General features: G+C 34.6%; 1 protein-coding gene across 2 annotated transcripts; it reads left to right on the top strand.

Annotated features, from left to right (window-relative positions):
* Positions 1–332: 332 nt before the first annotated feature.
* On the top strand, positions 333–13,227 carry LOC128991990 (protein sarah-like). 2 transcript variants are annotated; one of them, XM_054415316.1, is made up of 6 exons: positions 333–467; positions 3,938–4,172; positions 4,537–4,710; positions 5,406–5,574; positions 6,877–7,032; positions 8,163–13,227. In XM_054415316.1, exons 2-5 carry the CDS (start codon positions 3,945–3,947, stop codon positions 7,008–7,010), a joined length of 705 nt encoding a protein of 234 aa, XP_054271291.1. In that variant the 5' UTR covers positions 333–467; positions 3,938–3,944; the 3' UTR covers positions 7,011–7,032; positions 8,163–13,227. The 2 variants fall into 2 exon arrangements, with proteins under 2 accessions (XP_054271291.1, XP_054271290.1); XM_054415315.1 differs by having other exon boundaries at positions 6,877–13,227.
* Positions 13,228–14,066: the final 839 nt, after the last annotated feature.

The following is a 14,066-nucleotide window of genomic DNA, read 5'->3' as shown; positions in this document are numbered from 1 at the left end:
ATTCTTTGGATCTTCCGATTTTGGAACTTTTGAATTTCTATTTAGAAATGATGAAATTAAACGAGAGATATAAACGTTTTTCTTTATATTCATATCTTTTTATTTATCATCTTCCCTCATGCAACAAAAATCTTCAAACCTATAGTCTCCGACCAATATACCGGCTTAAAGCAATTTTTATAATCAAAGACTCAATATTCAAGCTTATTGCTCTTGTAATCTTTTGCTAAAATTCAGCTATTAACGTCCATGTCATATGCTAAAAAAATATTATAATGTCAAAGTTTGTAGGGATAGGGAAGCTGTCTGCTAGAAATCAGAATTGGATTGGATGGTTGCTGTTCTATTATTTTGTAGGAGAAAGATTTGTGGCTAATGTATATAAAATGTTGATATTTTGACTAATGATTAGTTTAGAGCTGTGACCAATAACTGTTACCTTCACTTATCAGCGTTCAACTTACTTGGTAAGCATGTTTTAATCTTTGAGATGATTCTGAAAAGGTATGGGGATGTAAGTTAGGCCTAAACACAGTTTGGCCAATAGGAAAATGTTTTTAGGAAAAAGTTACAGTTTAAAGTTGTATAAACATTAAGTTGTTTCCATTCACTTAGAGCTTGAATGTAATGTGGGATGGAATAGACAATGATTTAGGATATCTCAGTGCCTTAAGTCAATAATTACAGTTTATTAATTGATACTTGGATTTTGTTTAATCTATACAAGATAGTTCAATACAGTTAAGCTTAAATTACACAGGCAGTAGTGAAGTTGCAAAGCTTCCAGTGTGGGAATACTCGCTGTCGTAGAAAAAAATATAGGTCGCTTATCAATATCTATGGCCTAGGTCCTTTAAAAAACAGGGTGGGGACGCTGTTCCCACATGCCACCTCATCACTGCTGGACATAGGCTATAAGTTTAGGTGATTGCCAATTAAGTCACTCACTTTAGGAATTTTTTTCTATGCCTGAAAATCCTCAGGTACAGTTGGTAAATTGAGTTTACCTACAACCGTTTTTCAAACTGGCCTGTGAGTTTGCGACAGATTCTGACGTCTGCTTAAGTTTTGGGAGTCGAAAAACTTTAGGAGTTGTAAGACGAAAACTGGTCAAATAATCAACCTTTTGGCCATGTTAATGAAAATATCCCAACTTTGAAAAGCTACAGCGGCTAAACGGCTCGGCCGATTTTGACATATTTAACCCTCCTAGTGTTATTTGTCGCTGCAGCGACACATAACACACTTTGTGCAGTGTTTTGTGTCGCTGCAGCGACTCACAAACACTGTTTACGGCGAAGGCTCTATGACTGACAAAATCGGATTGAACTAGATCGAGTTAGGTATCGTTTTATTTTACAGATTCAGAGCTTTCTCCGGAGGTCTGTCTCTAAGCGCTATTCATTTTAGTTCCAAAAATATTGTAGCAGACAGCTGACGTGCGTATTTGTAAACAGCTTGGTTGTCCTCGGACCGATGACTGATGTGTTTTATTACGTTTATCATTGTTTTAGTGTTAAAAATCAAAAGTAGTGATATACATGGTGCATTATAAGAAGATTTAAGTGATTTTGAAGGGCTGGTTGATGATCCTGAAGAAGTAGGTAGTGATATTGATGTAAATTATCAGCCAGATTCCTAGCTATGTTTAGGCTATGCATTCTTAGCTAAACGCTATGTACTGAAATAAGTTTTTTTCCCATAACTTATTTTATTTGCAAATCTACTTCCTTATATTATTATATATTTGTAATCCTCATAAAATTTAGAACAAAGTGGCTATTTTCCAATATTTATAGGCCTATAATTTATACAATTTCATTGAGCGCAAACTTATTTTTTTTTTGAAAATTTTCCAAAATTTTTTTTTACCTAAAAAATTTTTTTGAAACAAATGTTTCTTATGTTCTATGTATAATATTGAAGCCCATGATTTTCCAAACAAAATGGTATATAGAACAGTATAATTAACATTGTTTTCAAGCTTCTCAGATCCGTTTTAATAAAACCTTGCAAATGAGCAAAAAATAGGCAGACATTAAGGCCAAAACAAGGGACACTCGGAGGGTTAACACCAATCGTCGCGAAATAAGGGGGACTGACGACGCGACCCTGGAGGCAGAATCTAATCAAAGAGCAAATGATCTGGCTGAATTTTTTTCCTCAAACAAACTCAAATTAAATCCACAAAAAACAGGATGCATGTGTATCCAAACTGCAAAAAGACAAAATTTAAAAAATAATAGGTCTCCGAACCTATTAATTGGAGAGGATCAAATTCAAATTTCAAAAACTGCCGACTTTTTGGGAGTGAGATTGGACGATAAATTGAGCTGGGATGCACAAATAAAAAAACTGGAGGGGTCAATGGCACGAGAGGTCTTTGTACTTCGAAGAATAAGGACCTTCGGAAACCTGGCTCTCTAAACTTGTGTATTTTGGCCTAATAGAACAGCACATTTTGTATTCAATCATCCTATGGGGAGCTGTGAAGAAGAATATTGACCAGATCTTTGTTTGGCAGAACATGGCAGTAAGAGCAATCTTGGGCATGCCGCCTCGGACCAGCTGCAAAAATGTTTATAAAGAACTTGGCTTTCTCACAGTCCCTTCACTTTATATCTATGAATCAGCTTGCTATATAAAATCACAGAACATTAAACCAACTTTTACAAATCACACTTACAACACACGAGATCAAAGGGCACACATGCAGTCCAACATAAACTCACAAAATTTGAACATAAACCAGATTACATGGGAATGAAATTGTACCAGGCCCTACCGAAAAAATTACTTGAAATTCAGAGCTTAACAAAATTCAAATCAAAATTTAAAAAATATCTAGTAGAGTTAAGTTTAGAGGACATAGACAGTTACCTAGACGGTGGCAAAAATTAGTATTAAGTTGGTTATTCTTTGTATTAATCCTGACCTGTCCAATTCCTTAAGGCAAAGGACTACGGACGGAGTGTGTATCATGTATGTATGTATGTAATTAAATGCACTAAAAGACACCTTTAAACAACATTTTCCTTAGGATTCGTTATTTAGGAGTTATAAGCAAAAAACTGAAAAAGTGCAACATTTTCATAGTTTTTCGACTCCCAAAACTTAAGCAGACGTCAGAATCTGCCGCGAACTCACAGGAGTGTTATTTGGGACCCCCAAAAGGTATTAAAACACTTTCCAGCTTTAGACGATTTTTTGGGGAGCACACCCTATATTTGATCTAATTTGCCTGGACTAACTAGACACTTGGTAGTTCTTACTTAGGCATGTCAGGGTGGTGGGTCGAGCTAGGTATGAGGTAAAAAACTATAAAGTAAAACATCAGCATTAAAAATTTTTTTGGGGGTACCCATAGGCCACTAAACAATTAAACTGACCTCAATTTTTATTGATTATCCTTCACTGATATTAATAATAGGCCAATTTTAAGAGATACAGTACTTTAATTGTCTTTGTTCTGATTTAATTTAACTGCTGTAAGTAAACTTTTTCAGTACATTTAGTACAGTAGGCCTATTGCTAAAAAATTTAATCTTTGTCTAATTGCACCTGATACAGTAATTAAGGTAAGGATGCTGCTAGCAGTAGCGTACATATTCCCTGAAAAAATTAACATAAATAGTATAGGCTATGAAGCTTTTAAAATATAATTTAAATCATATAGTAAATTAAGTAGGGTAAAGCAACTTGCGTAATAGCTGTTATGACACTCTTAAACTTTTAAGGCATTTGCCAAGGCTCGTGCCTTAAATATCTACTTGTGTCGTAAAGACTCTTAACGTGATTGCTGCATACACCACGTTTTAATACAAACTGTTAGATAGGCTAGTAAGAGTGCAACCAGTTACCTACCTACAGTAGATAAAATACTTTTCAAAAATTATTATATGCTTTAGTAAATAAATTTGTTTTCTATTTGTTTAAGGCTTGTCATGGACGAGGGGAGAATGAGCGTGGATTCAGATGAAGGGGAAATGATAATCAATGAGATTGATGGCTTGCCCAATCTTCACCCTAACTACAATGATCTTCAATTAAATCAGCCTACATCCCAAATCGAGCCTAGGACCATTGATGAGCTTATACATGATGAGGATTTGCCAATGTCTGTAATTGTTACCAACTTGGATAACTCCCTTTTCAAAAAAGACGATCTCAAGGTAGGTGTGTTCTTATAATCTTTGTTTGGAAGGAAAAAATATCCTTACTGACATTTTTGAAAGCTCCGATTGCCACGTTGCTCAGGCCTTAGTTATTATTTGGTAGCGGTAACATATAACTTTCAATGTTAAAAGATTAAAACGATAAATCATTATTCTCTAGAAATGTTCTTTGGCAATTACTAAAATATCAGACATCCTCTTTACCCTTTAAATTTATGTACCGTAAATTATCTTGACAGAATTCAGTTTACAATGATTATTTTTGTGGCCATTCAATTTGTATGGTTATTTATTTCAAGGATCTATATCAAGTCCTTTGTAGTTGATTGCACTTAACTGATAATATCATTTTGTAACACAGAAAGAAATAGAAGCATTGTTCAAGCAGTTTGGTGAAGTAGCGACTTTCCAGTACTTCCGCAGCTTTAGAAGGATGAGAGTCAACTACAGCTGTCCTACGGCTGCGGCTAAAGCAAGAATCCAAATGCACCAAACCCAATTTCTCAACTCCATCATTAACTGTTATTTCGCTCAGGTAAATCGTGCTTTTGATTAGTTTTACCATAGACTAACCAACACAAGTAGACTTCTCATCCCATTGTAAATTTTGAAGCTTGTTTTTTGTGTCTAGTTCATGTCCGGTGACACTGATCGCTAGAGTCGACAAAATTTGGTTCCATTAGTTTAAGGTTAGTTTAATGATTTGTGCTTTACTGTTTGGTTGTATAACTAGGGGACGAGTTATTGTTTGTGATGAAATAGGTTTATTTAGCTAAACGAGGTTTTAAATTACTGTAACAAGAAACAAACTGTAAACAAAACACAACCTCTACAGTGCATCAGACAGAACTAACAATAAAATTGGCTTCATCTGTTCCATAAGGATGAGAAATCTACTAATAGAGTGTGTTTTATCCATGGCTTTACATTGTTTTAGCATTTGTGGCACTGTAAAATTGTTTGAGGCATTATTATATTCTAGGAAACACGGCCTTAAACTACAATCATTGTTTCTAGAGTTTTTACATTGTTTGCCTCATGAGCTCTCTGCTTGTAAAGAGAATATGCTTTTTACTTTAAATTCTAGAATTAATATTAAAGTTAGTTCTCCAAATGAAGTACCGATACTGTAAGTTAATAGTAAATTGAACTGAACCCTTGTTTGGTTTTTATTTAGATGTTCCATGTTTTTTTACGTTTTGTGAATCTCATGATTTTGACTTTTTGTAGCCCGTGACACCTATAGATGCAGCAGATCAGCATCTACAGCCACCTGCGCTCACTAAACAGTTTCTCATCTCGCCGCCTGCCTCTCCTCCTATTGGCTGGGAGCCGAGAGATGAGGGGGAACCACTCGTCAACTACGATCTGCTCGCAGCTATTGCCAACCTCACTCCAGGTAAATGAAAATAATTCTCATATTTTCTCTAATCTCATATTTAGTAACACCCCCACCACAGGTGGTAAACTTAAGTGAATTTGAAGAATATAAAAATATTCAAGTTCCAAAAATTGAAAAATTCTTTTTTTAAACACGTTGGGTGCAGGCTACATCTGTTGATGTAGTGCGTCACGAGCGCTCCTGTCGGCTTACATCCCACTACATTCTAAGCTCAATATAAGCTCAGCCATTGCTGGGTAACGTTATAACCGTTGCCATTCTGTAGTTAGAATACAAGCTGTATTTTGGTGTAGCTTGGTACTTAAATTTCTCGTAAAATTCTGTCTGGCATTGCTTTTGTCCCGGTTTTGGGGATTTTTCTCTCTTCGAGCCACATTGCAAAGACACTGGCTACGGGTCCAGGCAGTGCTGCTACCCTTGGGTGTTTCAGTGAACTTCCTCCACTCTCGGGGTAACGCAGCACAATCCCCACTGCTCTTTTGTGATTAGTCAGGCTGAAATATTTGAATGCCAATTGCATTCGCTGGTTTGGTGGTGCGCCGGGGCTTCGCCGCCATTGACAAACGCCCGTTTAATAGGATTTCAGCACTCAATGTGTTAAATGGATTTGAGGTAGGCGTATTAGACAAGTACCTCTTGGCGTCGTATACTTAATCTGATCTGTTATTGTTGCTGAGATGGAGGGAGATTAGCCTATCACATAAGTGGTGCGATTCTGGCATAAACTGCGACTTCGGGAATTATATGTTAGACAATTTAAGCAGAATATAATAATAATAAAATAATATTGAGTTAGAATTGATTTTCAGAGTGTGCAAAGATTTGTACGGTATGTTAATCAATATCAAATCACTCTGGTAGGTAATTTATCATATAATAAATAACAGAAACTAAACTAACCTTGAAGAAGTACAGGTAGTCCAAAGAACAAATAGAAGTCGCACAAAACTGAAACTCACAATATTTTGTTCCCTGGGGGACTTTGTCAAGTCTAGAGGAAGTGAAACAGAAACTCTCTGTACTTGACAAAGTCTCCCAGTGGATGAAATATTGTGTCTTCTATATGTTATATGGCCTATCTGTACTTCTTCAAGGTTAGTTTAGCTAAGCTAGACTCTTTATTCTACAATTAAAAATCATGGCATAGATCCTTTTGTTCCTTAAACAAATAAATCTAAAACAGTTATTTTGCTTCAGTAAGAAAACTAGAATAGTCTTTTTGGCTCAAGTTCATCCTTAAAATCAGCAACACCAGTTGCCTATTGTTATTTACTGGAGCATCACTTATCATCTTTCTAGGGGAGACCCACGAGCTTCACGCTGCGTCTGGCAGTCAGCCTGGCATTGTCGTACATGTCTGTGAGGAAGGCGTCACTGCGGGAGTTAAGGGAGCACGAATAGCCCACACACGCTGCCCTCAACCCGACAACTGAATCAGTTATTCTACTAGTTGAAGTAATATAATTTTGCATATCATGTAATTTGTGATTGTTCACATCGGTTCTTTGGTACAGTAGACCCTCTCTAAATCGTATCATCCGCTGGGATTGTCAGCCCCTGCTCGAGCTAACCCTAATTAAATGGTTGTTGCTTTTCTTGGAATCTAGAGATTTTCGCTTCCATCCTAATTGCAGTAATAACTTAGAGTCGTTCCCTGACAGGCTGTTTTTCTTTTAATTTTCAATACTACTCGAGTACAGTATATTATATTTTATAAAACTTTGCATTTAACCAAACATTTATTCTGCTGAGTTGTTCACAAGAATAGTATCAATAATTTATTGATTCATTTTATACAGTTGCATGTTTTAGCTAACCCAGGCGCGGTCTCGTAAGGGTTGGGTTAAGAGAGCGTGTACTGTACCTATAAATTACCATCGACAATGAGAAAAAACATATATAAAATTATTAGAGCTTGATTGTCAACCGATTCAGTTTCAGTTCGGCTTGTAGTCTAAGACGAAGATTAGTAGCAGTGTTAGCTGGGGTTCAGAATAAGAGATGTTAGACTATTTTTTAATGTTAGTTGTTAACGAGTCAGATTTATAAATGATACTTATGATAGGATGATGTAAATATGTGATGTATATATTTGTGTTTTGTTTCAAAAGATTTTCCTAACGGACTCTATTTATTTTAGTGTTAAGTGTGCGCTTGACTTATATAAATAATGTTAAAATACGAATTAGTTGCGTCTAGTTAGTTGCAAGCTAAGAGAGTCGACGCTTTTATATATTGCTTTTTAAAGAGTAGTGTATTTTGAATTTCACTGTCAAAAGTCAAGTTAACTTTGATGTCAGTTTACATACATCTTATAGGAGCAAGCAACAAATGCTTTATTAAAAGTGTAGATGATTTCACTCTAGCTTAATTCTTACAGTAATATATTTTTTTTAATTATTCAACGATCTTTTTCGAGTTTAAAGTTTGCAAAGATTTACTTATAACTGGTCCGTTGGATCTTTTTGTGATGGCTTTGTATTTTATTAAGTTTATTTTACAATTTAATTTTTAAAACAATTCCCTTCACCTTTAATATGTTTTTACCAATGAGTAAAATATTACAAATCATTGTTTTCAATTAGTTTCAGTACTATATGAATTATTACTCCATTGATTTCCAAAATACCATTGTACTCAAGACGCCACTCAATAGGCCACGAGTGAAATGAACAACATCAACCCTAAAAACAATCTAAACCTATATTATCACAATTTTGAAAGTCTTGTTTGGAAGCAAACAAATCTCAACTACAAAATCCAGTGACTCAACAATTTATTGTTTTGATTTTTCTTCAATGTCTACAGAACTCACTTAAGTATTAAATCTTCAAACTATTGTTGTCCATTTCATTTAAAACTGTTCAAACAGCTCACAATATTCAGTACTTTATTATTATTCGGAACATTTGTTTTTAGAGCATTAAGGTTAAGCTGCTGTGTCTATAGGTTGGTGGTCCGAATAATAACAAATTATTCAATATTCACTGGTTGCAGGGCCGTATTTAGATCCAATGAGGCCCCCGGCGGCTTTCACCAGAGAGGCCCCTCTATATTCTGATTCTTTTAAGGTTGGAACTAAGGGTTTATAAGTACACATGGAATTGCTTCAACTTGATGAATTGAATTGACCTATTGTTTCCAACAATCCGATCGGCAAAAAGACCTAGGAGACTAGCTAATAAGTAAGTCTATTAAATTTTTTTAATAATAATATTAGGGGTCTTAGGTTGGGGCCAGACATTTTAATTTCTTTCAGGTTGAGTAAAAATGTTGACCTTCAGACATCGGATCAATGGGGTAGTTTAAAAAAATAATTAATTAAAAATATAATAATTGATATAGGCCTTCTATAATTGGTCTTTACAAAATAAATTATAGTCACCGTTAACGGCGAAATTGTAAAGATCTCTTGCAGTCACGAAGGTTTCAACGTCTCCCGCGATCGCGGTGAAACAGATTATCGACGAAATAAATTTGTCAAGAAAAAGAAATTTAGGCCCCCTCCTAGGCCGAGACCCCCGGCACAGCTGTGTTCGCCATTAGGGAAATACGGCCCTGACTGGTTGTTTTTATTGGTGTTTCATTGTAAACGTCACCTTCTACCTTGTGTACTTTCTTTGTAAATGTAATGTAACTTGGATCTTGTGTCTCTATGTTTAAAGTTTAAAATGTATGTTTTAAACTAAGACTTGTGATGTATGTGAAGTTTAGCACCTGGGTGTTTAACTTAACTTTCTAGGGTGTTTCAGGCACAGCTGGTTATTCAAAATTTTCATATCTATCAATCTGTTTTTTGATTGTGCACCAGTTTATTTATTTTTGTTAGTACTTGTAATTTTAGTTTCAAATACACACACTCACAATTTAATACATGAATAGTATGTAGAGTCGACTATAAGATCTTATTTTGGTGCTTTTTCTCTTATTTCATTACATTGTATAGCTTCCACAATTTTGAGCTTGCTAGATTTCGAGTTAGATAGCAATTTAATAGGCATAGCTTGATCAAGTTGTCTGGGCATTGAAAACTTTGAATTAAATAGAATTATTGATAAAGAGATTTTAATTAAGTTATACAATACAAGTGACTCTCGCTCATCTGGATCGGCCTTGTCCGGATCGGCAAAAATTATTTTTTTGTGGCACATTACAGTAGAATCCGATTATCCGAGCTAAACTGTAAAAAAGCTGTAAAAATTATTACCGGTGGAACTGCATATGCAAGGCTATCAATACTGTGGACCTGGAACAAAATTGAAAAAAACGGCTATATACAGTACCGTATTTGCTTGAATCTCGATAGTCCGGATTTATCCTAATCCTGACCGTACGTCCGCCACATTAGTTGGGATGAGCGAGAGTCTACTGTACTTCTAATTAGTTATTTAAGATTGACAGCTTAAAGTTACCCTAATGTTTAGTGATGAAATGGCTTTAATGACAAAGAATTGTCTTCAATAGGTGTTATTTTTTGTACAGATTTTTGATTATAAGGGCTGTCTGTAAATTATGGTCTCCTTCGTAATTTCTGGTCATGTGATCTAGTTCAATATGAGACCGGTGCCATGTTCTTTACTTTATCCACATCAATTGGAGTTGGTTTCTGTTAACTGGCTAAGGATTTCAATGTTAGATGACTCCCTTCCCACAAAGACCTTATAGGAGATTCATACTTGACAGGACCATTCACTTACATTGCCATCAACTACTACGAAAAACTAATGGATATTGAATGTAGGGAATGAAGTAAAGAACATTGTGTCGATTTCAGATTTTACCTAGCGACAGGGGCCCAATGAAGACTTAATTAATGGACACCCTTTGTAATTTAAAGGATAGAGTAAAAACAGTAATATAATCAAAATGTAAGTTTCAGTCATTTGTCTTCCACAGAATACAATCCTTATCAAATGTTATGTCCTGTCAAGATTACTCTGAACTATAAACTAATAAATTATTAGGACTAATTTGTAACTACACAGAAAAACCCCATTAACCGAAGTGAAAAAGGCAAAGCCGTGTTTCGGGTGACCTATTTTTTCGATTTATCATAAGATAAAAATTAAAGGCTTTTTCAGCTCAAAATGATCTACAACAGTTGTTTATTTTGTTATTTGATCTGTCATCTTAAAATCTTCTATTACTACAAATTTGATCACAGTGGACATTTATCGTTGTCGTGCTGGCCTCTTTGTTTGATTTTTTATTATCGTTTGTTTGTTTTTTTATAAACCTAGGTTTCAATTTTACAATAGTTCTGTTAAAAGGGGTTTTATTGTATTACTACCTGGGTTAGACATTAGGTCTGAAAATTCTATTGATTTGAGAATATCTGCAGTAATCAATTCTATAAAAAATCCAGTATGAACAAATCTTTACCGATGAATTTATTTTTATTTTACCCATACCATCACGATCCCAAAAATTATGAAGTAATTCTTAGTTATCCTTTTTCTCAAAATTCTTTATTAGCCTATTAGTCTAGTGTGTTAGCATTGTGATTGGCTTAACATTTTATTTTCTTGGATCAAATCGTGCTGAATTCATTAAACTAACAGAAGCTACTTTCTCAGCTATTTTCCGTCATTAACTTTCCTGAACATTTAATTGTGATATTGCCAAAATGTCATGGCTTGTATGAGATGTTTCATGAAAATAACACCAAATAAATTGTAAATATTCATTGTTGGGCTAATTTAATTTATTTGTATGTAAAATGTCCGTAATCAGGAAAACAACTTCGCCGATCGTAGATTTAGAATGTCAAGAATTTGAAGGACAATATTTTTAGGATATAAACTACTGTGGGTAATGACTAGAGCACCGGGAAGAAACGATTGAAGGAATTTTCAAAAACAGTTTATCTCAGCTATTCGACTGTGCCAGCTAGGTGTTTTTTGTTAACTGAGCAAAAACATGGGTTGAACAATGAGTTATGCGTTTCAACCTTGAAAATTTTGATAGGACGATTTCAATTTTCAATTTCTAAAAACTTTCGATAATGGTAGTATTGATTCTTGATGCTTCGAAAGTTTGGATTCAATACAGATTCAAGAATCTTCCTGCAATCAAGGCCAGCCGAGATTAACTCTGGCCCAGACGTCATTCGGGTAATGTTAGATAGTAACAAGACCAGGATTAGAACTGTTCCCATAGGCAAAATGTAAAAAATACCTCGATGATGACAAAATTATCAAACATACCTTCAGAAAAATTAAAAAAATTCTTTCAAAAAGTTTCTAATTTTCAATGTCTACTATTAAATATTGAATGTGTAGGTAGATATTTATTATTCATGATTAAACCAAACATACCACAAAATCTTTCTTTGAATAATTTAGTAAATTTCCCTAGTTAATTGTAAACCAATTTGTTTTTATCCATGAAGTAGGCCTATCTTAACATGGTCTAAAGTTGGGATGGCGAGTGGAGACTGTTGACTTCACAACTCCACATTGCTGCAGTGCTGTTCCTGTCACTTGTATCTGTGCACTGATCTGTTTTGTCCCTAAGGTCTGCTAAGACGTGTTGCAAAGGCATTAGGATTCTGCCATAACCAGCTTAAATGCCCTAACTATTTGAGTGGTGGCCCTGTATTTTTCCTAGCAACCATTTTACATTCCTTGCACTCAAGTCCGTTGCCCACAGTAGTTAACTTTCCCCTTAAATTTGGTTTCCGGGATGCAATCTAAGATTAAAATGATACTAAGAATACTCAGATGCAAGTCAGGATTTGGTTGAAATATTTAAAAACATTTTAATCTCACCAAGATCTTATCTTTTTGGAACTTGTGTGTTTAGCATTTTTGTAGCAAGTGAAGTATGTATTTTTGTAAACATTACTTTTAACTTAATCAAATTTTCTTGTGTTTACCATAACCTGTTCCTATTATGATTTTATGAATTTGTTAATTCATCCATTAGTAGAGAATTTTGTAAAAATTCTCTTTAACTAATTTAGTTGATCGTAAACTTAAAATGTGTTATTTATATGTAAATAAATACCATCATTCGTTGTACCTTTGACCACTATTGCGAAGTAGACATTCCATGCCAGTTGTAAAGTTATTGCCAGTTTACGAGTAAATATAAATTATTTCAACTGAGCCCCAATTTGAGTATGATATTGTTAAATATTTTATTTATAATTAATTATTTCAATCACTTAAATTATCCCAAAATGATAAGCAGCTTGAAAAAAATAGTATCTTTTATACCGCCAACTATTATAGAATGAAAAACTTTTTAGAATATGACATCATTACACACTACTTGAGAAGCTCATTCACGTATGTATTTCTCTTTTGTGTAAGAAACTCGCGCTACAACTGGTTTGTATAATATGGAATCTCTATTTCAGTGTCCAAAAGTCAATGGTATTATGTAAATAATAAAAATAATAAATATGTAATAAAATTAATTTTTATTTTCATATGTCTATTTTATTAGAGATTGGCAGTTAAAAGAAAACATTTTTGCACAAAAATTATTTTAAGAATATTTGGTAAGGTAGCTTATTGAATTAGGTTTTACATTTTGAATTAGGTCTACTCTAAAGTTGTTAACTGTAATTATGTTATATGCACAGTTGATTTATTTTACATTTTCTTTTGAACTGTTGATAAAAATATATTAAAGTGTGTTTGATGGTGTGTTTTAATCAGATGACCTTTATTCGTAATATTTTTATCTGAAACAACTGTCTTTTTTGTAATGTCTGTAAAATGCAATCAATTTAAGATGGGGACGCCACTATGTGCGTATTTTAACCCAAATATGAGAGTAGGATGAGTGGCGCGAACTTGTAGTCTTGTTAGTGACCAAGGCTGACATGTTTCTTGGACACAGATGTTAGTGATATTAGTCCACGATCTGAAGGGGGTTGAGGATGCATAGGCCTGACACAATTTTATTTCTGATTGTTGTTATAGGATCATGAAAACGCATGTTGTCGCCCCCAGCGTGGTCACGACAATCACGCCGTGACAACGGAGTCATTTTGACGACTGCGCTGTGACCGCAGAATCATTCTGACGATCTTATCGTGACCATGGAGTTATTTCGACGATCGCCCCATGACTGAGGAGTCATTTCGACGATTGCGCTGTGACCGCACTGTAATGAGACAGTTTCACAGTTAAAGTGCACCAGATATGACATTACTTAGTTACAAGTTTTTTCTATACCTACAAATCTTTACCCATTATTGGTTTTTGTAGATCCACGCCACAAACGGTACAAATTCATTTTGTTTGTCTATTTTGGTGACTGCAATACTCAAGATTTTTAAAACAAACCCTTTTTTTGTACAAGAAAAATCCCGTTCTGTCTGGTTCCGAAAATCGGGAAGGAAATAAAAATCCCGTCCCGTCCTTAACTAAAAACTCAATCCCGTCCATCCCTACTTTTAATGCCTCAGTTCTGTGAAAAATGTCATATTATAGGCTACATGTTTAACTGCAAGAAATGTAAATAAAATACACCAT

This window comes from Macrosteles quadrilineatus, unplaced genomic scaffold (assembly GCF_028750875.1).
Source record: "Macrosteles quadrilineatus isolate MER2022 unplaced genomic scaffold, UCM_ALF_1.0 Scaffold_4__1_contigs__length_99947679, whole genome shotgun sequence".
NCBI classification, from domain to species: Eukaryota; Metazoa; Arthropoda; class Insecta; order Hemiptera; family Cicadellidae; genus Macrosteles; species Macrosteles quadrilineatus.
The sequence above is the reverse complement of the archived record's forward strand: the minus strand, read 5'-3'. Positions and strand labels throughout refer to the sequence as shown.

Bases quoted from the DNA above. Each gene is read 5' to 3' on its own strand.
- LOC128991990 (XM_054415316.1), top strand. From the start codon at position 3,945: ATGGACGAGGGGAGAATGAGCGTGGATTCAGATGAAGGGGAAATGATA. The intron at 4,711-5,405 runs GTAAATCGTGCT...GACTTTTTGTAG, and splicing joins TTAACTGTTATTTCGCTCAG to CCCGTGACACCTATAGATGC. The intron at 5,575-6,876 runs GTAAATGAAAAT...TCATCTTTCTAG, and splicing joins TATTGCCAACCTCACTCCAG to GGGAGACCCACGAGCTTCAC.